Raw genomic sequence first — 25,830 nt, forward strand, 5'->3', positions numbered from 1 at the left:
TGTATATAGGGGCAGTATTTTAGTAGTTATGCTCTTGTATATAGTGGCAGTATTATAGTAGTTATATTCTTGTATATAGGAGCAGTATTATAGTAGTTATATTCTTGTATATAGGGGCAGTATTATAGTAGTTATATTCTTGTATATAGGAGCAGTATTATAGTAGTTATATTCTTGTATATAGGAGGCAGTATTATAGTAGTTATATTCTTGTATATAGGAGCAGTATTATAGTAGTTATATTCCTGTATATAAGAGGCAGTATTATAGTAGTTATATTCTTGTATATAGGAGCAGTATTATAGTAGTTATATTCTTGTATATAGGAGCAGTATTATAGTAGTTATATTCTTGTATATAGGAGCAGTATTATAGTAGTTATATTCTTGTATATAGGAGCAGTATTATAGTAGTTATATTCTTGTATATAGGATCAGTATTATAGTAGTTATATTCTTGTATATAGGAGCAGTATTATAGTAGTTATATCCTTGTATATAGGAGGCAGTATTATAGTAGTTATATTCTTGTATATAGGAGCAGTATTATAGTAGTTATATTCTTGTATATAGGGGCAGTATTATAGTAGTTATATTCTTGTATATAGGAGCAGTATTATAGTAGTTATATTCTTGTATATAGGATCAGTATTATAGTAGTTATATTCTTGTATATAGGAGCGGTATTATAGTAGTTATATTCTTCTACATAGAGAGCAGTATTATAGTAGTAATGTTCCTGCACATAGGGGGCAGTATTGTAGTAGTTATGTTCCTCTACATAGGGGCAGTATTATAGTAGATATATTCTTGTATATAGGAGGCAGTATTATAGTAGTTATATTCTTGTATATAGGAGCAGTATTATAGTAGTAATGTTCCTGCACATAGGGGGCAGTATTATAGTAGTAATGTTCCTGTACATAGGGGGCAGTATTATATTAGCCATATTGTTGTAAAGGTTCTTTCTGTATCTGAGTAAAAGGTGCTCGGAATCGGTGCAGGATTCTCCACAATAATAGTGATTCAGCATTTTGTAGAAGTTGATGACCTGCTACCTACTCTTCACAATATCCTCAGCCGTGACCATCACACTTTACGTTTTTCTGCCACAAGGAGATAAGGCAAACAGTCCGCACCCTGCAATGCCTTGTGATGGTAAAATCATTTTACCTAGGCTGCTTTTAGGCTTGTAGTGTATATTTGCTGTATTTGTATGAATAATGTCAAATGCATTTAAAAGCCACCATTCACCCGAAGGAAGCAAAAAGAGTGTCCATAAAGGGGTCAGGACAGGCCATTAATCTTAGTTCCTCCAAAGATCAGTTATTTGAAGCGGCTGCTTTTCTTGTGTGATCGCTGCAACCAATTCATTGTTAACCTCGGCTTAGATTATAAATGCTGCAACATGTGTAGGGTTCTGCCGCATTGTCCCATTCAAGTGTCATCTTGTGCCACAGTACAAATAATAATTTTGAAAAATCTAACACATCTGCTGGAACAGCTGATCAGCGGGGGTGCCAGAAGTCAGGTCCGCCAATCTAATAGCTTGAGAACAGGTTAAAAGCTAGATAACCCCTGTAACGAAGCTGGATGTGGATCCTCTAACCTGTGTGGCTGATGGCTCAGACCGTATCGGGGAGCGGAGTCTAAGGTGCCGCTGGTCGCTCCCCCGACATGGCTCAACCACACAGGTAGCTGGGCAATGCGAGGTACCGAAGGATAAGGCAGTAGCGTAGTCAAACTTAGCAGAAGGTCAAGGCAGGCGGCAAAGGTGCGGAGTCTAATAACGTAGCAGAAGGTCTGGATACACAGGTAAGGCAAACTGGCTATAAGGGTTGCTTAATCTCAGGCTAGGGGCACTGAAGATCTCGCAGGGAAGTGTGGGAGGTGCAAGGACTTTATAGAATGGTGTCAGGTGTACACAATTATTATGGGCGTACTGGTCCTTTAAATTTTTGAGCTCCGGCGCGCATGGACGGGGACACACGTGCCGGAGCTAAGACACAGCGGAAGCAGCAGGGGAGAGAGGTGAATGACGGGCTGGGATTCGCATGTGGTCACGTCCCGCCATGAGAATCCTAGCCCTGCTGGCAGCCGGGGACAAAGGAACAATGCGCTCGCGGCCGATGCATGTGGCCGGAGCGCGGAGCGTGACAGTACCCCCCCCCTTTGATCTCCCCCTCTTTTTTGAGGACAAGAACTTGCGGATAAGGTCACGGTCTAGAATGTTGTCCTGTGGCTCCCAAGATCTTTCCTCTGGGCCAAATCCTTCCCAATCTACAAAAAAAAAACTTTTCCTCTGACCAACTTGAAATCTAAAATTTCTTTGACGACATAAACATCGGAGGAACAAGAGATGGGAGTAGGAGTGATGACTTTTTTAGAGAAGTGGTTATGGATAACAGGTTTTAAGAGGGATACATGAAAAGAATTTGAGATCCGGAGAGAGGAAGGTAGATGGAGAGAATAAGCTACAGGGTTTAAAGTTTTTTGATTTTTTAAGGACCCAAATAGCGAGGACCCAGCTTATAACATGGTACCTTAAAACGGATGAACTTGGAAGACAGCCACATTTTGTCGCCTGGAGAGACTTCAGGAGGAGGGCATCTTTTCTTGTCCGCTTGCGATTTCACATGAATGGCGGCATGTGAAGAGAGTCTCGAGTCTTTTGCCAGAGGGAGACGAAGTTCTGCATTTGATCATCGGCCATGGGAACTCCGGAGGAAGTGGACAAGGGTAAAGGAGGACGAAGATGAAGTCCATAGATCCCAAAGAAAGGAGAAAGCCCAGAGGATTCAGCATTCTTATGGTTGTAAGAAAACTCGGCCCAGGGTAGCAGATCGGCCCAGTCGTCTTGGCGAGCGGAAACAAAATGGCGGAGATAGTCTTCCAAGACCTGGTTTACCCTATCGACCTGTCCATTGGATTGAGGGTGGCAACCCGAAAAAAAAATCTAATTTAACTTGAAGGCGTGAACAGAGGGCCCTCCAAAACTTAGAGACAAACTGGACTCCTTGGTCAGAAACAATATTGGAGACCATGCAGGCAAAAGATATGGCAGAGGAACAACTTGGCAAGCTGTCGTGCAGAGGGTAATCCCGATAATGGCACAAAATGAGCCATTTTAGAGAATCGATCCACAACAACCCAAATGACCTTATTTCCACTAGAAGAGGGAAGATCAGTAATAAAGTCCATTGCAATATCGGTCCAGGGTTGCTCTTGAACCGGCAAAGGATGTAGTAGACCAGCAAGCTTGGAACAGGGCACAAACTGAACAAGATCGGACAAAATCAACGACATCCTATTTTAGAGTGGACCACCATTACTGTCGAGCGATGAACTGTATGGACTTACGAATTCCAGCATGACCGGCCAATAGAGAGGAATGACCCCATTTCAGGACTCGGAGTCTTAAACGGGGAGGTACATAAGTCTTCCCTGGTGGCAAGTGCTGTAGACACGCTGGCGCTGCTGAGATGAGACGATCAGGGGAAATAATATGTTGGGAATGAGATTGCAGGCCTTAAACATTGGAGGATTTGGACAGAGCATCAGTACGAAGATTCTTCTCTGCAAGACGGAAATTGATTAAGAAGGTAAATCTGGAGAAAAACAGAGACCAACGAGCCTGTCGGGGGTTGAGACGATAGGCAGACTGGAGATAGAGCAAGTTCTTTTGGTCAGAATAGATAGTAAGCGGATGTACAGAGCCTTCCAAGAGGTGAAACCATTCTTGTAATGCCAACTTAATGGCCAAGAGCTTGCGATCTCCGATGGTATAATTTCTCTCCGCAGGGGAGATGGTTTTGGAGAAAAATCCGCAGGTTAATGTTCTCCCCTTAGAAGATTTCTGCGTCAACACTGCACCTGCTCCCACTGACGAAGCATCCACTTCCAAGATGAATGGCTTGCTAGGATCTGGTCTTGATAACACAGGAGCAGAAGCGAAGGCGAACTTTAACTGTTTGAAAGCTTCTTCAGCCTCAGAAGTCCAAACTCTTGGATTAGCAGTCTTCTTGGTAAGCGAAACGATGAGGGCTACCAGAGTGGAGTAGTGAGGAATAAATTGCCGATAGTAATTGGCAAAGCCGACTAAATGCTGAATTGCTTTCAAGCCCGAGGTTTGAGTCCAGTCCAGTACTGTGGACAGCTTGTTGGGATCCATTTGAAGACCTTGACTGCTAATAATATACCCCAGAAATGGAAGGCTGTTTTTTTTTCAAAAGTACATTTCTCTAGTTTAGCATAGATATGATTTTCACGGAGACTGCTGGAGCATTGCAGAGTCCGAATTGCATCACTAGATACTCGAAATGACCGTTACGGGTATTAAATGCGGTCTTCCATTCGTCCCATTCTCGTATACGAATCAAATTATAGGCCCCATGAAGATCCAATTTAGAAAAGATTTTGGCACCTCGCAGATGATCAAACAACTCTGAGATTAAAGGAAGTGGGTAGCGGTTCTTTACTGTCATTTTATTGAGACCTCGGTAGTCGATGCAAGGTCGCAAAGACTCATCTTTTTTTTCCACGAAGAAGAAACCGGCTCCGGCAGGGGAAGAGGGCTTCCTGATAAATCCCTTATAAAGGTTCTCCTGCATGTAATTAGACATGGCCAGAGTTTCAGGAACAGACAAAGGGTAGATTCTGCCCCTGGGAGGTGTGGTGCTGGGTAGCAAGTCAATTGGACAATCGTAGGGACAATGCGGTGGTAACACTTCTGCTTGCTTTTCACTGAAGACATCAGCATAGTCCTGAAGTAAGAAAGGCAAACCGGGCATAGGACGAGAAGATGGTACCAATTTTGAGATACATCATTCCATTCTAACTCCGATGCCAGGGTACGAAACTGAATGGCATACTCGCCCATAGAGGAGTTGCCCTGAGTAAGACTCAGCAATGCCGTCTCATTGAAGGAAGCTCGAGCAGGTTCTTTGAAGACATCCTGAAATTCCATCAGAAACGCCTGGAAATTGGTAGTGAGAGCATCACTACGATCCGAAAGCGGAGTTGCCCAGGCCAGTTAAAAGACTGAGGATGAAGGCCACCTTTGTTCGTTCCGTAGGGAACTGATCTGCCATGAGTTCAATGTGCATGGAGCACTGAGTCATGAAACCGGAGCAGAAGGAGGCTGTGGTTGTGGCGGTTGTTGCTGAGCAGTTAGCAACTGCTGCATCATGGCGGATAACTGGCTCAACAGCTGTTACTGCTGGGCCAACTGCTGTGACTGGAGCGCCATGATGGAAGCGAGATCCAGACTATCAGGCGGAGGAACCCCAGTGGGATCCATGGCCGGATCTTGCTGTAACGAAGCTGGATGTGGATCCTCTAACCTGTGTGGCTGATGGCTCGGACCGTATCGAGGAGCGGAGTCTAAGGTGCCGCTGGTCTTCACCAGAGCCCGCCGCAAGGCAGGATGGGCTTGCTGCGGCAGGCGACACCCAGGTCGCTCTCCTGACATGGCTCGACCACACAGGTAGCTGGGCTAGGCGAGGTATCGAAGGATAAGGCAGTAGCGTCGTCAAAGGTAGCAGAAGGTCAAGGCAGACGGCAAAGGTGCAGAGTCTAATAACGTAGCGGAAGGTCTGGATACACGGGTAAGGCTAACAGGCTATAAGGGTCCCTTAATCTCAGGCTAGGGGCACTAAAGATCCGACAGGGAAGTGTGGGAGGTGCATGGACTTTATAGACTGGTGTCAGGTGTACACAATAATTAGGGGCGTACTGGCCCACATTTATCATTGTCTTTAGACTGTTTTTTGTGTCTAAAAAAGGGGCAAAAAAGGAGCAAGCAGGGGTTTTTGCGCCTTTTTTTGCCCCTTTTTGTTTACACATTTCTGCAGATTTTGAGTTGTAATCCACTGATTTTGGCAATACACATGATATGGAAGGGATTTATCATTGCGCCTTTTTGTAAAAAGGATCAAAAAAAAGGCGCAAAGCCACTGAATAGTCTCTAAAACTACACCAGCCCAGACATGGTGTAGCTTTTTGGTGTATGTGAAGATAGAAATTTCAGAAAATGGGACTTGCACAACATTTATCAAATGCTCTGCGACCATTTAATAAATTTGGTGCTCCTACACATTACAGCATACAAAAAAGGTGTAAAAAAATGCTTCACTTACACCACAATGATAAATGTGGGCCACTGGCCCTTAAAATTTTTGAGCTGAGACACAGCAGAGGCAGCAGGGGAGAGAGGTGAGTGATGGGCTGGGATTCGCATGCGAGCGAGTCCTGTGTTGCGAATCCCAAGCCCCGCCAGCAGCCGGGGACAAGGGAACAATGCGCTCGCGGTCGGTGCATGTGGCGGGAGTACTTTGATATATCTTTTTTTTAATGTTTTTTAGTTTTTTTTTTGCTGTATGGACCAGTGTAGTCTGCTGCGCTATTTAATATGAACATCTAAATTACTCCCCCTCCAATCTTGACACACACAATCCCCATTTATAATACCCCATATAGCAATGATTCCTCAATAATAAGTAATAAAACCTCCTGAATCTATTTGTAATGATATTTTCAGTTAAAGGGGTACTCCGCCCCTAGACATCTCATCCCCTATCCAAAGGATAGGGGATAAGATGTCAGATCATGTGGGTCCCGCTGCTGGGGACCCCTGGGATCTCGGCTGCAGCACCCACCTGTACGGCTTCCGGCAACGCTGGAGGCTTCGGATCCTGACCACAATGGCGGAAGAGCGTGACATCACGCCCCGCCTCCTCAATGCAAGTCTATGGGAGGGGGCGTGACGGACCTCCCATAGACTTGCATTGAGGGGGCGGGGTGTAACGTCACACGGGGCGGAGTCGTGACATCACGCTCTTCTGCCATTGTGGTCAGGATCCGAAGCCTCCAGCGTTGCCGGAAGCCGTACAGGTGGGTACTGCAGCCGAGATCCCAGGGGTCCCCAGCAGCGGGACCCACATGATCTGACATCTTATCCCCTATCCTTTGGATAAGGGATAAGATGTCTAGGGGCGGAGTAACTCTTTAAGTGACAGAAACATAAAAAACATAGAAAAACGTCAAACACATTCCAAGAAACAGCATATCAGGAAAGGTGACACAAAGGTATTTAGACCCACCCTCTGGGGAACCTGACCCCAATTCTCAGCAGGTGTCAGAATCAGTGGAACTGGAACGAAGCCCCCCGAAAAGCAGCAGAGATGAATGTCTGAGGATCACTGCTCTCACAGCAACAAGAACATGATGAAATAGACATTGTTAATGGACTCTTGTCCCAGCTCTGATCTCTCCTGAAAATGTGATCATTCAGTTGTAATCATGATCTGCCGAACCTGCCATGGACAAGTACATAGAAACCTTCTTATTTCCCCATGAAAGCTATTTGGAAAGAAAATCCCAGAACAATAGGAAAGCAGATATCAGTACAAACCAACTACTGTATATTGTTGTCCTCCCTGATCCACTTCACATGATGCCTGTATTCTATTACAAACTTGAAAACAGAGTAAAGAGAACATTTTAGAAGATCAATCAATAGGTATATACAGTAAGTAACGCCTGGCACCGTCCACACTATACATCCATGTTACAACGTACTGATAATCAGAGACAGTCCGTATTCTATCCCCAGGGGCGCTGCTCGTAATAGATACTGTGGTAGCCCTTGGGGGGGTGTATGGTAGTGGTGGTATGGTTCTGGTATGTGAGGGGTTAATGTTAACCCTAGAGTTCGTGACGCCAGGCTGAGGGCTATTATGCTGAATCAGTGTTCCGGCCTATCGCCGCCCTTCCCAGAAACGATAGGTGCATAAAATAACTGAAGGTCCACAAAGAGATTTAAACTGGAACTTGGATAACTTTTACTGAAGTTCTTGCAATCACCAGAGCACAGTGACAATCTCATACAAACAGTCTTTTGGTTGCCTAGTGACTGGCGGTAGTTGCGGACCTTGAATTTAACAAACAGTCTCTGAATTTGGGATGTGATTTGCAGATCCGTCCGGATTTAGGGGAGTATTTAGGTCCGGTGATGCTGCAGAGTGTTTGGGAATTGATACACTCTATTTTAGGAATCATCCGGCCGTTGCCGCAAGGCTCAGGAATAAATCGCTGCGACAGCTGCTATACAGGTGCTTCTTCCTCAGAGGCGCAGGAACAAGAGAGCGAAAAGATGGCCGCCGCTCCCTTATATGGGCAGGGGGTGGGGCGAATCTGATTGGTCCGAACGACTGCCATTCACCATTACATGGGGAGATGGGAGTGATTATGTCACAGGTCCTATGCACACACTAAACTCAAAGCGAGGCTAGGAATCAAAGTGAGGCCTGGAACGCATCCAGAGCGAGGCTTGGAACGCATCACATGACCCGTAGGCCCTGCAATGCCATGGAAACAGGTAATGAACTATTTATGTACATTTATTTATCTCTATTTACATTAACCTTATAGAACTTTAGGATACCTGAGTTGTAATAGGGGCAAACTATACTACAGGGCTCCCTAAGTCCTAGGGACTCTGGCCATGGGGACCCACAACTACATAGGTACCGCATCAGATGCGGGACGGGACACCACAATACAGTCAATATTGACAACAATAGAAAGAAGCATGGAGCACTCACTATACAGGACTTTATTCCATAGTAATAAACAAAAAAACAGCGGGAGCATGGGGAGGGGAAAGTGGAAGTTAGGAGCACTACTCCAGGTTGGTGACAGCAGCCGTTTCACGCACAATGGTGTATCATCAGGCCCCTCAGCGACTTTTTGAGGCAAACAAATCGTTCTTGGGCCAAATGCTTGAGAGATCCTTGAAAACTGTTGGACTGTGAGCGTCGGCATCGACAATATTAACTTCTGTTGAGACAGAACAGGGCTTCCACTTTTTCATTTGTGTGGCCTGGAACATACTGTGCTCCTAAGTCTATTCTGTGGTCTAAAGCCCATGCCAAAAATTCCAGTACCTTGGGGGGGGGAAAGTTTCTTGACCTTGTGCTTCCCATCTTGTTTACATATTGAATTGTTTTTTTGTTGTCCATTTGTATCAAGACCAATTGCTGAGTAATTTCTGGCATGTGACGTTCCAGCACGTTTATTTACAAAACCTGTTGAGAGGTTTTAAATTGAGGACCGGTCTTACTGACCCACCCAGCTTTATAACCAGAAACACAGACGCCTTTTCAACCTTTTTTGTGGAGGATTTGCTGCCGAACTCATCCCTGTTAGTAAAACTTCAGTCAGAACATTAAGATCTAACCGTCAGACCTGAAAGGTAAATCTTTCTAGAGGTAGGGACAGACTATTCTGTATTACATTTAAGACCCAACGGTCTGTGGTAATAACCTTTCAAGAAGGAAAGAACCAGAACTTGTGAACTTACCTTTGGGTTCTCTCTTAGTGGAGACAGTTGTGGAGAATCTACCCTTGGATGAGGAGCCTGTTCCTTTATACTAGGGTCTTCTATACTGTCCCTAATCATACACACGGTTCTGTCCCTGGGACCTTTGGAACAGACCCTCTGTACCTAAGGGTTTTCTACACTACTAAGTTATTTCCAGTTCTGAAAAAGATTTATAAGTCCTATACCTCCCCTAAACTTGTATAAATTCAGGCCTAAGCAGGTTAGAGGTCTCTATATTTGAGAACTCACTAGAAGGTAACAAACGTGTTCCTCTTATGTAAACTATGTAAATAAATCTCTGCCCAATAATAAGAACTACAAACAGGGGGAAAAAGATTCATATCAATCTGTTACCTGTCATATATGAAAATTGCCCAGTGGACCCCAGCGACTTCAATGGGATACGTTGAGTTTCTGTCGTGGTGTCCAACATGCTGCACTATTTTGTCCAGTATTGTTCACAGAAACTGCAATGAAGGTATCAAATGGAACCTGCCAAAAAGTTGTCCCTATTTTTGCACAATGTAAAATGCCTCTTTTTGTATTTATTTCCTTATTGTATGTTTGATATCAAGTATATGTTCACATCATTTTGTCCCTCTCTAAAAGTGTATGTCGCTTCGTTGCCTTCAGTATAGCATCATTTGCTCTTGAAGACCTTTGTTCTATCATTAAATATTGTCATGTGTCAGGTTCATAGTTGCTTTGTATTCGTTACTTCTTCAAGTATCTGGCCTATGTTTATGTTCAGCTTTTAAATATTGTGACTCAAGTGTACGGTGATCCCTCAGCATACAATAGTTTCAACATACAATAGTCTTTCTGGTCTTTTCTGGACCATTGTAACTTGAAACCAGACACAACATACAATGCTATGGAATCTGCGAAAGGTGTCAAAGGCTGGAAGAACCGACCAATCAGAATGGACATTTCACTGGTAAAACCCCTGTATTCCTAAAGTGCATGCACTGACTGGTGTCTGGTAGCGCCCCCTACAGTACAGGGAGGTATTACATGTTCTGTACTCTTTACCTGTATTACTGAAGTGTATGCACTGACTGGTGTCTAGTAGCGCCCCCTACAGTACAGGGAGGTATTACGAGTTCTGTACTCTTTACCTGTATTACTGAAGTGTATGCACTGACTGGTGTCTGGTAGCGCCACCTACAGTACAGGGAGGTATGACGTGTTCTGTTCTCTTTACCTGTATTACTGAAGTGTATGGACTGACTGGTGTCTGGTAGCGCCCCCTACAGTACAGGGAGGTATTACATGTTCTGTACTCTTTACCTGTATTACTGAAGTGTATGCACTGACTGGTGTCTGGTAGAACCCCCTACAGTACAGGGAGGTATTACATGTTCTGTACTCTTTACCTGTATTACTGAAGTGTATATACTGACTGATGTCTGGTAGCGACCCCTACAGTACAGGGAGGTATTACATGTTCTGTACTCTTTACCTGTATTACTGAAGTGTATATACTGACTGATGTCTGGTAGCGCCTCCTACAGAACAGGCAGGTATTACATGTTCTGTACTACTCTTTACCTGTATTACTGAAGTGTATGCACTGACTGGAGTCTGATAGCGCACCCTACAGTACAGGGAGGTATTACATGTTCTGTACTCTTTACCTGTATTACTGAAGTGCATGCACTGACTGGTGTCTGGTAGCGCCTCCTACAGTACAGGGAGGTATTACATGTTCTGAACTCTTTACCTGTATTACTGAAGTGCATGCACTGACTGGTGTCTAGTAGCGCCCCCTACAGTACAGGGAGGTATTACATGTTCTGTACTCTTTACCTGTATTACTGAAGTGTATGCACTGACTGATGTCTGGTAGCGCCCCCTACAGTACAGGGAGGTGTAACATATTCTGTACTATTCTTTACCTGTATTACAGAAGTGTATGCACTGACTGGTGTTTGGTAGCGCCCCCTACAATACAGGGAGGTATTACATGTTCTGTACTCTTTACTTGTATTACTGAACTGTATGCACTGACTGGTGTCTGGTAGTGCCCCCTACAGTACAGGGAGGTATTACATGTTCTGTACTCTTTACCTGTATTACTGAAGTGTATGCACTGACTGGTGTCTGGTAGTGCCCCCTATAGTACAGGGAGGTATTACATGTTCTGTATCCTATACCTGTATTACTGAAGTATATGCACTGACTGGTGTTTGGTAGCGCCCCCTACAGTACAGGGAGGTATTACATGTTCTGTACTCTTTACCTGTATCACTGAAGTGCATGCACTGACTGGTGTCTGGTAGCGCCCCCTACAGTACAGGGAGGTATTACATGTTCTGTACTGTTTACCTGTATTACTGAAGTGTATGCACTGACTGGTGTCTGGTAGCGCCCCCTACAGTACAGGGAGGCATTACATGTTCTGTACTCTTTACCTGTATTACTGAAGTGTATGTACTGACTGGTGTCCGGTAGCGCCCCCTACAGTACAGGGAGGTATTACATGTTCTGTACTCTTTACCTGTATTACTGAAGTGTATGTACTGACTGGTGTCCGGTAGCGCCCCCTACAGTACAGGGAGGTATTACATGTTCTGTACTCTTTATCTGTATTACTTAAGTGTATGCACTGACTGATGTCTGGTAGCGCCCACTACAGTAAAGGGAGGTATTACATGTTCTGTACTCTTTACCTGTATCACTGAAGTGTATGTACTGACTGGTGTCTGGTAGCGCCCCCTACAGTACAGGGAGGTATTACATGTTCTGTACTCTTTACCTGTATTACTGAAGTGTATGCACTGACTGGTGTCTGGTAGCTCCCCCTACAGTACAAGGAGATATTACATGTTCTGTACTCTTTACCTGTATTACTGAAGTGTATGTACTGACTGGTGTCCGGTAGCGCCCCCTACAGTACAGGGAGGTATTACATGTTCTGTACTCTTTACCTGTATTACTGAAGTGTATGCACTGACTGGTGTCTGGTAGCGCCCCCTACAGTACAGGAAGGCATTACATGTTCTGTACTCTTTACCTGTATTACTGAAGTGTATGTACTAACTGGTGTCTGGTAGCGCCCCCCTACAGTACAGGGAGGTATTACATGTTCTGTACTCTTTACCTGTATTACTGAAGTGTATGCACTGACTGGTGTCTGGTAGCTCCCCCTACAGTACAAGGAGGTATTACATGTTCTGTACTCTTTACCTGTATTACTGAAGTGTATGTACTGACTGGTGTCCGGTAGCGCCCCCTACAGTACAGGGAGGTATTACATATTCTGTACTCTTTACCTGTATTACTGAAGTGTATGCACTGATTGGTGTCTGGTAGCGCCTCCTACAGTACAGGGAGGTATTACATGTTCTGTACTCTTTACCTGTATTATTGAAGTGTATGCACTGACTGGTGTCTGGTAGCGCCCCCTACAATACAGGGAGGTATTACATGTTCTGTACTCTTTACCTGTATTACTGAAGTGTATGCACTGACTGGTGTCTGGTAGCACCCCTTACAGTACAGGGAGGTTTTACATGTTCTGTACTCTTTACCTGTATTACTGAAGTGTATGCACTGACTGGTGTCTGGTAGTGCCCCCTACAGTACAGGGAGGTATTACATGTTCTGTACTATTTACCTGTATTACTGAAGTGTATGCACTGACTGGTGTCTGGTAGCGCCCCCTACAGTACAGGGAGGTATTACATGTTCTGTACACTTTACCTGTATTACTGAAGTGTATGCACTGACTGGTGTCTGGTAGCGCCCCCTACAGTACAGGGAGGTATTACATGTTCTGTACTCTTTACCTGTATTACTGAAGTGTATGCACTGACTGGTGTCTGGTAGCGCCCCCTACAGTACAGGGAGGTATTACATGTTCTGTACTCTTTACCTGTATTACTGAAGTGTATGCACTGACTGGTGTCTGGTAGCGCCTCCTACAGTACAGGGAGGTATTACATGTTCTGTACTCTTTACCTGTATTACTGAAGTGTATGCACTGACTGGTGTCTGGTAGCTCCCCTACAGTACAAGGAGGTATTACATGTTCTGTACTCTTTACCTGTATTACTGAAGTGTATGTACTGACTGGTGTCCGGTAGCGCCCCCTACAGTACAGGGAGGTATTACATATTCTGTACTCTTTACCTGTATTACTGAAGTGTATGCACTGACTGATGTCTGGTAGCGCCCCCTACAGTACAGGGAGGTAATATATTTTGTACTATTCTTTACCTGTATTACTGAAGTGTATGCACTGACTGGTGTCTGGTAGCGCCCCCTACAGTACAGGGAGGTATTACATGTTCTGTACTCTTTACCTGTATCACTGAAGTGTATGTACTGACTGGTGTCTGGTAGCGCCCCCTACAGTACAGGGAGGTATAACATGTTCTGTACTGTTTACCTGTATTATTGAAGTGTATGCACTGACTGGTGTCTGGTAGCGCCCCCTACAATACAGGGAGGTATTACATGTTCTGTACTCTTTACCTGTATTACTGAAGTGTATGCACTGACTGATGTCTGGTAGCGCCCCCTACAGTACAGGGAGGTATTACATGTTCTGTACTCTTTACCTGTATCACTGAAGTGTATGTACTGACTGGTGTCTGGTAGCGCCCCCTACAATACTGGGAGGTATTACATGTTCTGTACTCTTTACCTGTACTACTGAAGTGTATGCACTGATTGGTGTCTGGTAGCGCCTCCTACAGTACAGGGAGGTATTACATGTTCTGTACTCTTTACCTGTATTATTGAAGTGTATGCACTGACTGGTGTCTGGTAGCGCCCCCTACAATACAGGGAGGTATTACATGTTCTGTACTCTTTACCTGTATTACTGAAGTGTATGCACTGACTGGTGTCTGGTAGCACCCCTTACAGTACAGGGAGGTATTACATGTTCTGTACTCTTTACCTGTATTACTGAAGTGTATGCACTGACTGGTGTCTGGTAGTGCCCCCTACAGTACAGGGAGGTATTACATGTTCTGTACTATTTACCTGTATTACTGAAGTGTATGCACTGACTGGTGTCTGGTAGCGCCCCCTACAGTACAGGGAGGTATTACATGTTCTGTACACTTTACCTGTATTACTGAAGTGTATGCACTGACTGGTGTCTGGTAGCGCCCCCTACAGTACAGGAAGGTATTACATGTTCTGTACACTTTACCTGTATTACTGAAGTGTATGCACTGACTGGTGTCTGGTAGCGCCCCCTACAGTACAGGGAGGTATTACATGTTCTGTACTCTTTACCTGTATTACTGAAGTGTATGCACTGACTGGTGTCTGGTAGCGCCCCCTACAGTACAGGGAGGTATTACATGTTCTGTACTACTCTTTACCTGTATTACTGAAGTGTATGCACTGACTGGTGTCTGGTAGCGCCCCCTACAGTACAGGGAGGTATTACATGTTCTGTACTCTTTACCTGTATTACTGAAGTGTATGCACTGACTGGTGTCTGGTAGCGCCCCCTACAGTACAGGGAGGTATTACATGTTCTGTACTACTCTTTACCTGTATTACTGAAGTGTATGCACTGACTGGTGTCTGGTAGCGCCCCCTACAGTACAGGGAGGTATTACATATTCTGTACTCTTTACCTGTATTACTGAAGTGTATGCACTGACTGGTGTATGGTAGCGCCCCCTACAGTACAGGGAGGTATTACATGTTCTGTACTCTTTACCTGTACCAGGGTTAGCTGCTCCTTTGGACACCAGGTGAGGGCGGCTCCATGTTACTTTTTTTAGGACATTACATGTTCTGTACAGGACCCTGAAGAAGCTCCTGTCCTCTACATAGACCAGTGTTTCCCAACCAGGGTGCCTCCAGCTGTTGCAAAACTACAACTCCCAGCATGCCCGGACAGCCTTTGGCTGTCCGGGCATGCTAGGAGTTGTAGTTTTGCAACAGCTGGAGGCACCCTGGTTGGGAAACACTGACATAGACCGTGATTACAGCTCCCAGCAGATCTTTCTTACTTTTATATGTAAGGATTTGCTTTATCTATATTAGTTATCTACTTATTTTCTTTAATCCTCACTTTTTTTCCTATTTCTGGATGACATTTTGGAGGCTTCAGAACCAATTACCAGGTTTCCATAGAGTTCTGGTCTCAACATACAATGGTTTCAACATACAATGGTCGTCCCGGACCCAAGTAATATTGTAACTTGAGGGACCACTGTAGTTCACATAGTGTCGTTTCCCACCCTTCCCCCACCTTAAACATTTAGTAAAAGCTTTTATTACTGCACCTTTACGCTGGATCACAAACCTTTTCCTTTTTATAAACTTAGCCTAACCTGTCATAAACACTTAACAAAAGTTTCACTAAAAGCAAATATGTTGTTGGCTTTAAATGATGTATCCATTAAAAGCTTTCTGCATCCAACGTGCCATATTGCAAATACTTAAACAGTTAATCGCCTGAAAGGGAGGGAGGTGCAGAGAAGGAGGTGGCTTTTTTTTTTAAATCTCAATGGCCGGAATACCCAGCGTTCCCAGAACGGAATGAATACAATGTGCTGAGAACACTAATTGAGGATTCTGTAGAGACCGTAGACTGGTAAGCGACATTGTAAATGCTGGTGAAAGCTGCTGGGTAGAGATGAGCGAACTTACAGTAAATTCAATTCGTCATGAACTTCTCGGCTCGGCAGTTGATGACTTTTCCTGCATAAATGAGTTCAGCTTTCCGGTGCTCCGGTGGGCTGGAAAAGGTGGATACAGTCCTAGGAAAGAGTCTCCTAGGACTGTATCCACCTTTTCCAGCCCACGGGAGCACCGGAAAGCTGAACTCATTTATGCAGGATAAGTCATCAACTGCCGAGCCGAGAAGTTCATGACGAATCGAATTTACTGTAAGTTCGCTCATCTCTACTGCTGGGCACAATATGTAAAAGACTGGTGCACTGTTGTAGTATAGACATAGTCTAGAGCAGTGTTGTCTGGTAGCGCCCCCTACAGTACAGGGAGGTATTACATGTTCTGTACTCTTTACCTGTATTATTGAAGTGTATGCACTGACTGGTGTCTGGTAGCGCCCCCTACAATACAGGGAGGTATTACATGTTCTGTACTCTTTACCTGTATTACTGAAGTGTATGCACTGACTGGTGTCTGGTAGCGCCCCCTACAGTACAGGGAGGTATTACATGTTCTGTACTCTTTACCTGTATTATTGAAGTGTATGCACTGACTGGTGTCTGGTAACGCCCCCTACAGTACAGGGAGGTATTACATGTTCTGTACTCTTTACCTGTATTATTGAAGTGTATGCACTGACTGGTGTCTGGTAGCGCCCCCTACAATACAGGGAGGTATTACATGTTCTGTACTCTTTACCTGTATTACTGAAGTGTATGCACTGACTGGTGTCTGGTAGCGCCCCCTACAGTACAGGGAGGTATTACATGTTCTGTACTCTTTACCTGTATCACTGAAGTGTATGTACTGACTGGTGTCTGGTAGCGCCCCCTACAATACAGGGAGGTATTACATGTTCTGTACTCTTTACCTGTTCTGTACTCTTTACATGTTCTGTACTCTTTACCTGTCTCTTTACCTGTCAACCTGCGGACCTCCAGATGTTGCAAAACTACAACTCCCAGCATGCCCGGACAGACTTCGGCTGTCCGGGCATGCTGGGAGTTGTAGTTTTGCAACATCTGGAGGTCCGCAGGTTGAAGACCACTGGTCTAGAGGGATGTGGATAGAAGGTTGGACATAGCTTAAATAGAAGGTTTATTCTCTCTTTTTTTATGTCCTGTTATTACCGCAGCAAATCACATTTCACAAGATGGAATCCGAGTTTATTCGGAAAGATTGGGTTAAGATCCGTGGAGTCCCGATGATCTGTGCTTGTTCCCCAAACTGGGACAGGATTGATAATTTCCAGGCGAGAGAAGAGGATATTATCATTGCCACATACCCCAAATCAGGTCAGCCTTACGTTCCTTGTATTGTAAAGAAGTTTGATAGCGAAAAAGATTTTAGATTATTTGGTTGTCTCTTCAAGGTACAACATGGATGAGTGAGATTGTTGATGTCATCCTGAATGACGGGGACATAGAGAAGAGCCAGAGAGACGTCATCTTCAACAAGGTTCCAATGTTGGAGTTTTGGGTGCCTGGTGCGGTGCCCCCAGGTATGTCCAAAAAAATTCCCTTAATTCCTGTCAGTCATATTCATACTGATAGTTTATGTTGTATTCCACAGACTACTAAAGGAGAAAGAATCCACTGGGTTATATACGTTACATTGCTGCGGTCTGATCTCTACGTACAAGGACATAACTATACTACTGCCCCCTATGTACAAGAATAGAACTACCATATTACTGCCACCCATATACAATAATATAACTACTATAATAATGTATCCGGTACAAGAACACTGCCCCCTATGTACAAGAATAGAACTGCTATAATACTGCTCCTATATACAAGAATATAACTACTATAATACTGCTCCTTTATACAAGAATGTAACTACTATAATACTGCCCCTATATACAAGAATATAACTACTATAATACTGCCTCCTATATACAAGAATATAACTACTATAATACTGCTCCTATATACAAGAATATAACTACTATAATACTGCACCTATATACAAGAATATAACTACTATAATACTGCCTCCTATATACAAGAATATATCTACTATAATACTGCTCCTATATGCAAGAATATAACTACTATAATACTGCTCCTATATACAAGAATATAACTACTATAATACTGCCTCCTATATACAAGAATATAACTACTATAATACTGCTCCTATATACAAGAATATAACTACTATAATACTGCTCCTATATACAAGAATATAACTACTATAATACTGCTCCTAAATACAAGAATATAACTACTATAATACTGCTCCTATATGCAAGAATATAACTACTATAATACTGCCCCTATATACAAGAATATAACTACTATAATACTGCTCCTATATGCAAGAATATAACTACTATAATACTGCTCCTATATACAAGAATATAACTACTATAATACTGCTCCTATATACAAGAATATAACTACTATAATACTGCTCCTATATACAAGAATATAACTACTATAATACTGCTCCTATATACGAGAATATAACTACTATAATACTGCTCCTATATACAAGAATATAACTACTATAATACTGCTCCTATATACAAGAATATAACTACTATAATACTGCTCCTATATACAAGAAGATAACTACTATAATACTGCTCCTATATACAAGACTATAACTACTATAATACTGCCCCTATATACAAGAATATAACTACTATAATACTGCCTCCTATGTACAAGAATATATCTACTATAATACTGCTCCTATATACAAGAATATATCTACTATAATACTGCTCCTATATACAAGAATATAACTACTATAATACTGCCTCCTATATACAAGAATATAACTACTATAATACTGCTCCTATATACAAGAATATACCTACTATAATACTGCTCCTATATACAAGAATATAACTACTATAATACTGCTCCTATATACAATAATATAACTAATATAATACTGCCCCCTATATACAAGAATATAACTACTATAATACTGCTCCTATATACAAGAATATAACTACTATAATTCTGCTCCTATATACAAGAATATAACTACTATAATACTGCTTCTATATACAAGAATATAACTACTATAATACTGCCCCTATATACAAGAATATAACTACTATAATACTGCCTCCTATATACAAGAATATAACTACTATAATACTGCTCCTATATACAAGAATATAACTACTATAATACTGCTCCTATATACAAGAATATAACTACTATAATACTGCTCCCTATGTACAAGGATATAACTACTATAATACTGCACCCTATATACAAGAATATACCTACTATAATACTGCTCCTATATACAAGAATATACCTACTATAATACTGCTCCTATATACAAGAATATAACTACTATAATACTGCTCCTATATACAAGAATATAACTACTATAATACTGCCTCCTATATACAAGAATATAACTACTATAATACTGCTCCTATATACAAGAATATAACTACTATAATACTGCCTCCTATATACAAGAATATAACTACTATAATAGTGCTCCTATATACAAGAATATACCTACTATAATACTGCTCCTATATACAAGAATATAACTACTATAATACTGCTCCTATGTACAAGAATATAACTACTATAATACTGCCTCCTATATACATGAATATAACCACTATAATACTGCCCCTATATACAAGAATATAACTACTATAATACTGCTCCTATATACAATACATATACAATACTATTCCCCTCTACTGACAATGTATTGCTTTGCCTCCTCTTTTTCCCATACAATGTACAATGACTTCTCATGGAGCCGGAATGTTTGCAGAACATGTAGTAAATAAGAATATCTCCTTCTCTTTCAGGGTCCGAGCTCTTAGATTCTCTTCCTTCTCCAAGAGTGGTGAAAACCCATCTACCTGTATCTCTCTTTCCCAAGTCATTCTGGGAAAAGAACTGTAAGGTATTACTGTTCATTATTCTCTGCTATTCAGTGACCCCCCCCATGTAATCATTTTGGTATAGTCCATTTTGAATTGTTAGCTGATTTCAGTCTCTATCAGATTATCTATGTAGCAAGAAACCCAAAAGACGTGGCCGTGTCCTTTTATCACTTCGATAAGATGAACCAACTACATCCAGAGCCTGGAACCTGGGGGGGATATGTCGATAAATTCATTCAAGGCAACAGTAAGTGTTCACAACTTAGGCTGGGTTCACACCACGTTTTTCAAATAAGGTTACCGTATACGGCTTTCCGCTAAAAAACGTATGGCAAAAACCGTATGCAACCTTATACAACCGTATGACTCCAAATTAAAACGTATACGTTTTTCCCCGTACGGTTCTATCCGTTTGCATCAGTTTTTGCCAACAGTTTTGCTATTTTGTTGGAATTAGTTTTCCAGCAATTTAATAAAGTTACTATTGTTCTATTGAAATTCCAATCTGCGCATGTGTCAACTCCAAAAACGGATTAGAAAAACCGTGTGCAACCGTATTCTGAAATTCTGTGTACGGTTCTCATAGACAACAATGTTAAAAGAACCGCATACGGTTTCGCATACGGTTTTCCAACCGGAGGCAAAAACGTGGTCGACAGCTTTTTTTGCCTACGGTTGAAAAATCGGCAAAACCGTATCCGAGGCAAAACGGATGCAACCGTACACAACATTTGGAATATGGTTTACAATGCATTCTCTATGCATACGGTTTCGGATACAGTCGTATACGTTTTTTTTGCAGAAAACCGTATACGGTTACCGTATTTGAAAAACGTGGTGTGAACCCAGCCTTATACAGTATCTCTCTCTATTATTTTTTTTACTGTATGGATTAGTCATTCAAATATTTTTTTGTTGTTTGTCCTAGTGGGATTTGGGCCATGGGGTGCTCATGTCAAAGAATTTTGGGCCCGAAAAAAAGAAAGAAATATCCTTTACATGTTCTATGAAGATATGTTGGAAGTAAGCGTTCTCCGTTTGGTATTTCTAGAGGGCTTCGTCAGGTAGACAACAAAGTATTCTACTATTCTACTTGGTAATGAATAAAGGACCGTGTGGTAGCCCTTGGGGGGTGTATGGTAGTGGTGGTATGGTAACGGTATATGAGGGGTTAATGTTTAACCCGAGAGTTCGTGATGCCAGGCTGAGGGCTATTATGCTCAATTAATGTTCCGGCCTATCGCCGCCCTACCCAGGAACGATAGGTGCAGGAAATGACTGAAGGTCCACAAAGAGATTGAACTTGAACAACTTTACTGAAACACTTGCAAAATCCACAGCACAGTAATAGTCTCATACAGACAGTCCTTAGGTTGCTTAGTGACTGGCAGTGGTTGCGGACCTTGAATTAGTAAACAGTCTTTGAATTTAGAGAGAGATTTGCAGATCCGTCCGGATTTAGGGGAGTTATTAGGTCCGGTGATGCTGCAGAGTGTTTGGGATAGCTACACTCAAGATCTGGATAGATCCGGCCGTTGCCGCAAGGCTCGGGCCTAACTCGCTGCGACAGCTGCGGTACAGGTGCTTCTCCTTTGGTGGCGCAGGAACAAGAGCGATGCTGCTTGACTGGCAGCCAGGAACAAGAGAGCGAGAAGATGGCCGCCGCTCCCTTATATGGGCAGGGGGCGAATCTGATTGGTCCGAACATCTGCCATTCACCATTACATGGTGTAATGGGATTGATGACGTAGCAGGGCCTCCAAAGGTCCTGAAGCCAAATACCATAGAGTTCACCCAGTCACATGACCCGCAGGTCCTGCAACGCTTATGGAAACAGGTAATTAACTCTCTATTTACATATAGTTAACTCTATTCTATCCTATTTGAGCTGTAATAGAGGAGACTAGGGGCAGACTATACCACAGGGCTCCCCACGTCCTAGGGACTCTGGCTATGGGGACCCAACAACATACAGGTACCGGATTAGATACGGGACCGGGACACCACAACCGGGACAAGGTATTTTGGTGCCCTAGGCCCCATGGGATCACTAGGGTCTATAGTTATGAGGTGTCCTGGATTCCCAATGCTAGCTCCCGTTCCTGGCTGTCCCCTGTCTCAGCCCTGAGTGGTGTTCCCTATTTTTCCTTTCTCGAAAAAAAGGGCGAAATGATGGTGGCAATTGGTCATATCACTGAACCTCCAGTAGTTCTTTAGCATCGCAACGAGCATCTTGGTTTTCCGCCTGAGGAATCTTACATCTAAAGTGTTAGTATTAGTGTCCCTGTCCTAAAAAAATTATCAAGACTTTGGTTTGGGGGGGAGGGGGGTCTCCCCATTCATTAATTTCTTGGCTCATATAGAGCAGTGGTCTCCAACCTGCGGATCTCCAGATGTTGCAAAACTACAATTCCCAGCATGCCCGGACAGCCAACGGCTGTCCGGGCATGCTGGGAGTTGTAGTTTTGCAACATCTGGAGGTCCGCAGGTTGAAGACAACTGATATAGGAGCCCAGAAGTGAAGCTACTTCTTCCCACTCATTCTAACTAGAGATGAGCGAACTTACAGTAAATTCGATTTGTCACGAACTTCTCGGCTCGGCAGTTGATGACTTATCCTGCATAAATTAGTTCAGCTTTCCGGTGCTCCCGTGGGCTGGAAAAGGTGTATACAGTCCTAGGAGACTCTTTCCTAGGACTGTATCCACCTTTTCCAGCCCACCGGAGCACCTGAAAGCTGAACTAATTTATGCAGGATAAGTCATCAACTGCCGAGCCGAGAAGTTCGTGACAAATCGAATTTACTGTAAGTTCGCTCATCTCTAATTCTAACGATCAGTGTGGGTCTCAGCACTGAGACCTCGACCGATCAAAACTCTTGACAAATCAAAAAAAAAATTTAAAAGCAAGGGAAATGTTAACATCCTGCTTAAAGGGGTTATCCAGGAAAAAACTATATATATATATATATATATATATATATATATATATATATATATATATATAAATAAACTGGCTCCAGAAAGTTAAACAGATTTGTAAATTACTTCTATTAAAAAATCTTAATCCTTTCAGTACTTATGAGCTTCTGAAGTTAAGGTTGTTCTTTTCTGTCTATGTGCTCTCTGATGACACGAGTCTCGGGGAAACGCCCAGTTTAGAAGCAAATCCCCATAGCAAACCTCTTCTAAACTGGGCGGTTCCCCAGACAGGTGTCATCAGAGAGGACTTAGACAGAAAAGAACAACCTTAACTTCAGAAGCTCATAAGTACTGAAAGGATTAAGATTTTTTTATAGAAGTAATTTACAAATCTGTTTAACTTTCTGGAGCCAGTTGAGATATATATATATTTTAAGTTTTTTCCTGGAATACCCCTTTCACCTAGTCAGTAAAAGTAAATATTTGTCATCTCTTTTATAAACTCAGGACCCAAAGCGAGAGATCCGTAAAGTAATGAAGTATTTGGAGAAAGATCTCCCAGAGGATGTCCTGGAGAACATTTGTCTACACACCTCCTTCAAGGCCATGAAAGACAATCCTAATACAAACTACACTGCCATCTCCTCTTCCATTATGGACCAGTCAGTGTCTCCATTCATGAGGAAAGGTACAACACTGCCACCTGGCTGCCACAAGAATAATAGCAATGTCATTTACTGTAGCTTTGATTATTTCAGATATATAAGATCTGACAACTGATTTCTATTAAATATATAAAGAGCGGTGGAAGCGAACAAAAAAAATTATGTTTTTAGGAGCCAGTTTGTTTCATTGGCCTGGCAAGATCCTAAATGAAGCCTCCGACGCAGATGTGAACTTAGCCGGATTTTGCTGTTACAAAGTATTACAAAGTAATTTAAATGTACTGAATGCACAAATTAATATAGCCTCTAGTGGTCCTTTGTGGTACTGCAGCTTTGGGTTGTTTTTTTTTATTTGGCTTAAAGGGTAGCTCCCACCATCACTTTTTTTAATTAAACTATATTAGAGATATGTTGTAGTACTTAAGTACTACAACATATCAATATTTTGTTTTCATGACAGTGCCCATTTAAAGGGGTTCTCTGGCCCCAATACATCTTATCCCCTATCCAAAGGATAGGGGGATAAGATGTCTGATCGTGGGGTCCGGCTGTTGGGAACCCCGCAATCTCCCTGCTGCACCCAGCGTTCGTTTAGAGCAGTGGTTCCTAACCTTGTTGGAGGGGCTGGACCCCACCAGTTTCCTATGCGCATTCACCGAACCCCTCTTAATTGGAAAAATAAAATAGGATTTTTTCAAATTCAAAACATAGGAGGTTTATATATAAGTATATATTTATACACAGGTGCACAAAATGAACAAAACCATTAAGAACAGAGAACAAAACCATGAAAACAGGATTTTCATACAAAAACATAATGAATATTTACTGCAAATCAGTGACTTCTGCCGTTGTCTTTCAGAGACCAGATCAGAAATGCGCGGCTTTACCTTGGCAAGTGCCACTCATGTCATTTTCGCAACAATGGCAGCGTTCCCCAACCTGTCCTGTTGCGACCTCCCCCGCCGAACCCCCGGGACTGACTCACTGAACCCCCGGGACTGACTCACTGAACCCCCGGGACTGACTCACCGAACCCCTGGGGTTTGATCAAACCCAGGTTCAGAACCACTGGTATAGAGCATTGGGTGCAGTGTCAGCGGCTCGTGACGTCACGGCACACTCATGATGCCATGGCCACACCCCTCAATGTAAGTCTATGGGAGAGGGCGTGATGGCACGCCTCCTCCCATACACTTGCATTGAGGGGGCGGGACGTGATGTCACACGGGGGCGGAGTCGTGACGTCACGATACTCCGTCCTCGTGGTCGGGAGGCATAAGACTTAGAGCCTCCAGCACTTCCGGCAGTACTTACAGGTGGGTGCTGCATGCTAGATTGTGGGGGTCCCCAGCGGCAGGACCCCCATGATCAGACATCTTATTCCCTATCCTTTGGATAGGGAATAAGATGTCTTGGGGCCGGAGTACCCCTTTAAAGGTATGAAAAAGAAAAAAAATGATACTTACATCTGCCCATAATCCCCTGCAGCTCCCATTGCAGCTCCTTTAAACCCCCTGTTGCTCCTCCCTTCTGCCTGCTTCTTAGATGATTGGCTGTGCAGGCAGGTCCTGCTCTCACCTATCAGTGGCTACAGAGGTGCCGTCTCGGACAGTAACTGGCTGAACAGATTTCTCTGAAGCAGGAAAAACAGAAGAGAAATAGGGCACAGGAAAGAGCTGCAAGGGGAGCTGTGGGGGCCGGTAAGTATATACTTTTTTGTTTTACCAGCCCCAGTAATTTATGAATTATTTTGTAACACTGCTATACCCCTTTAAGGATTCTTTCTTTTTCTTCACAGGAATCTGCGGGGATTGGAAAAATCACTTCACTGTGTCTCAGAACGAAAAATTTGATGAGTATTATCAGAAAGAAATATCCGGAACCAACCTATCCTTCCGTTTCCAGGTCTGAAGTAACGCAAGCAGAGTGCACACACCGACATAAGCACTGGAAATATCTGCAGATCTATAGAGAAACCTATTGACAGACTGGAAAACGAACAAACAAAAGTGTAATGTTATGTGCTGAGGAGAAGAGTTACACCCCATAAGATGAGCAGCTCCAGTACAAGAGGTACTCAATTGGCAAAAAAATAATTTTTAAATTAACTGGTGTAAGAAAGTTAAACAGATTTGTAAATTACTTCTATTAAAAAAAATCTTAATCCTTCCAGTACTTATCAGCTGCTGTATGTCTCACAGGAAGTTATTTTATTTTTTAATTTATTTCCAGTCTGACCACAGTGCTCTCTGCTGACACCTCTGTCCATGTCAGGAACTGTCCAGAGCAGGAGAGGTTTGCTATGGGGATTTGATCCTGCTCT

General features: G+C 42.9%; 1 protein-coding gene across 7 annotated transcripts; it reads left to right on the plus strand.

Moving 5' to 3' along the window:
- Positions 1–5,214: 5,214 nt before the first annotated feature.
- Positions 5,215–25,629, plus strand: LOC130283819 (sulfotransferase 1B1-like). Of its 7 annotated transcripts, none has more exons than XM_056533343.1 (8): positions 5,215–5,605; positions 17,168–17,327; positions 17,405–17,533; positions 19,841–19,938; positions 20,039–20,165; positions 20,847–20,941; positions 23,347–23,527; positions 25,306–25,629. In XM_056533343.1, exons 2-8 carry the CDS (start codon positions 17,186–17,188, stop codon positions 25,416–25,418), a joined length of 885 nt encoding a protein of 294 aa, XP_056389318.1. In that variant the 5' UTR covers positions 5,215–5,605; positions 17,168–17,185; the 3' UTR covers positions 25,419–25,629. The 7 variants fall into 7 exon arrangements, with proteins under 7 accessions (XP_056389318.1, XP_056389316.1, XP_056389320.1 ...); XM_056533341.1 differs by lacking the exon at positions 5,215–5,605 and adding an exon at positions 8,304–8,376; XM_056533345.1 differs by lacking the exon at positions 5,215–5,605 and adding an exon at positions 9,063–9,268.
- Positions 25,630–25,830: the final 201 nt, after the last annotated feature.

This window comes from Hyla sarda, chromosome 8, assembly GCF_029499605.1.
Source record: "Hyla sarda isolate aHylSar1 chromosome 8, aHylSar1.hap1, whole genome shotgun sequence".
Lineage (NCBI taxonomy): Eukaryota > Metazoa > Chordata > Amphibia > Anura > Hylidae > Hyla > Hyla sarda.

What these genes read in the sequence shown, in the direction of transcription:
- LOC130283819 (XM_056533341.1), top strand. An exon ending in GCCTGGTGCGGTGCCCCCAG is followed by an intron (nt 17,534 to 19,840) that starts GTATGTCCAAAA and finishes CTTCTCTTTCAG; the next exon opens with GGTCCGAGCTCTTAGATTCT. An exon ending in TAAATTCATTCAAGGCAACA is followed by an intron (nt 20,166 to 20,846) that starts GTAAGTGTTCAC and finishes TGTTTGTCCTAG; the next exon opens with TGGGATTTGGGCCATGGGGT.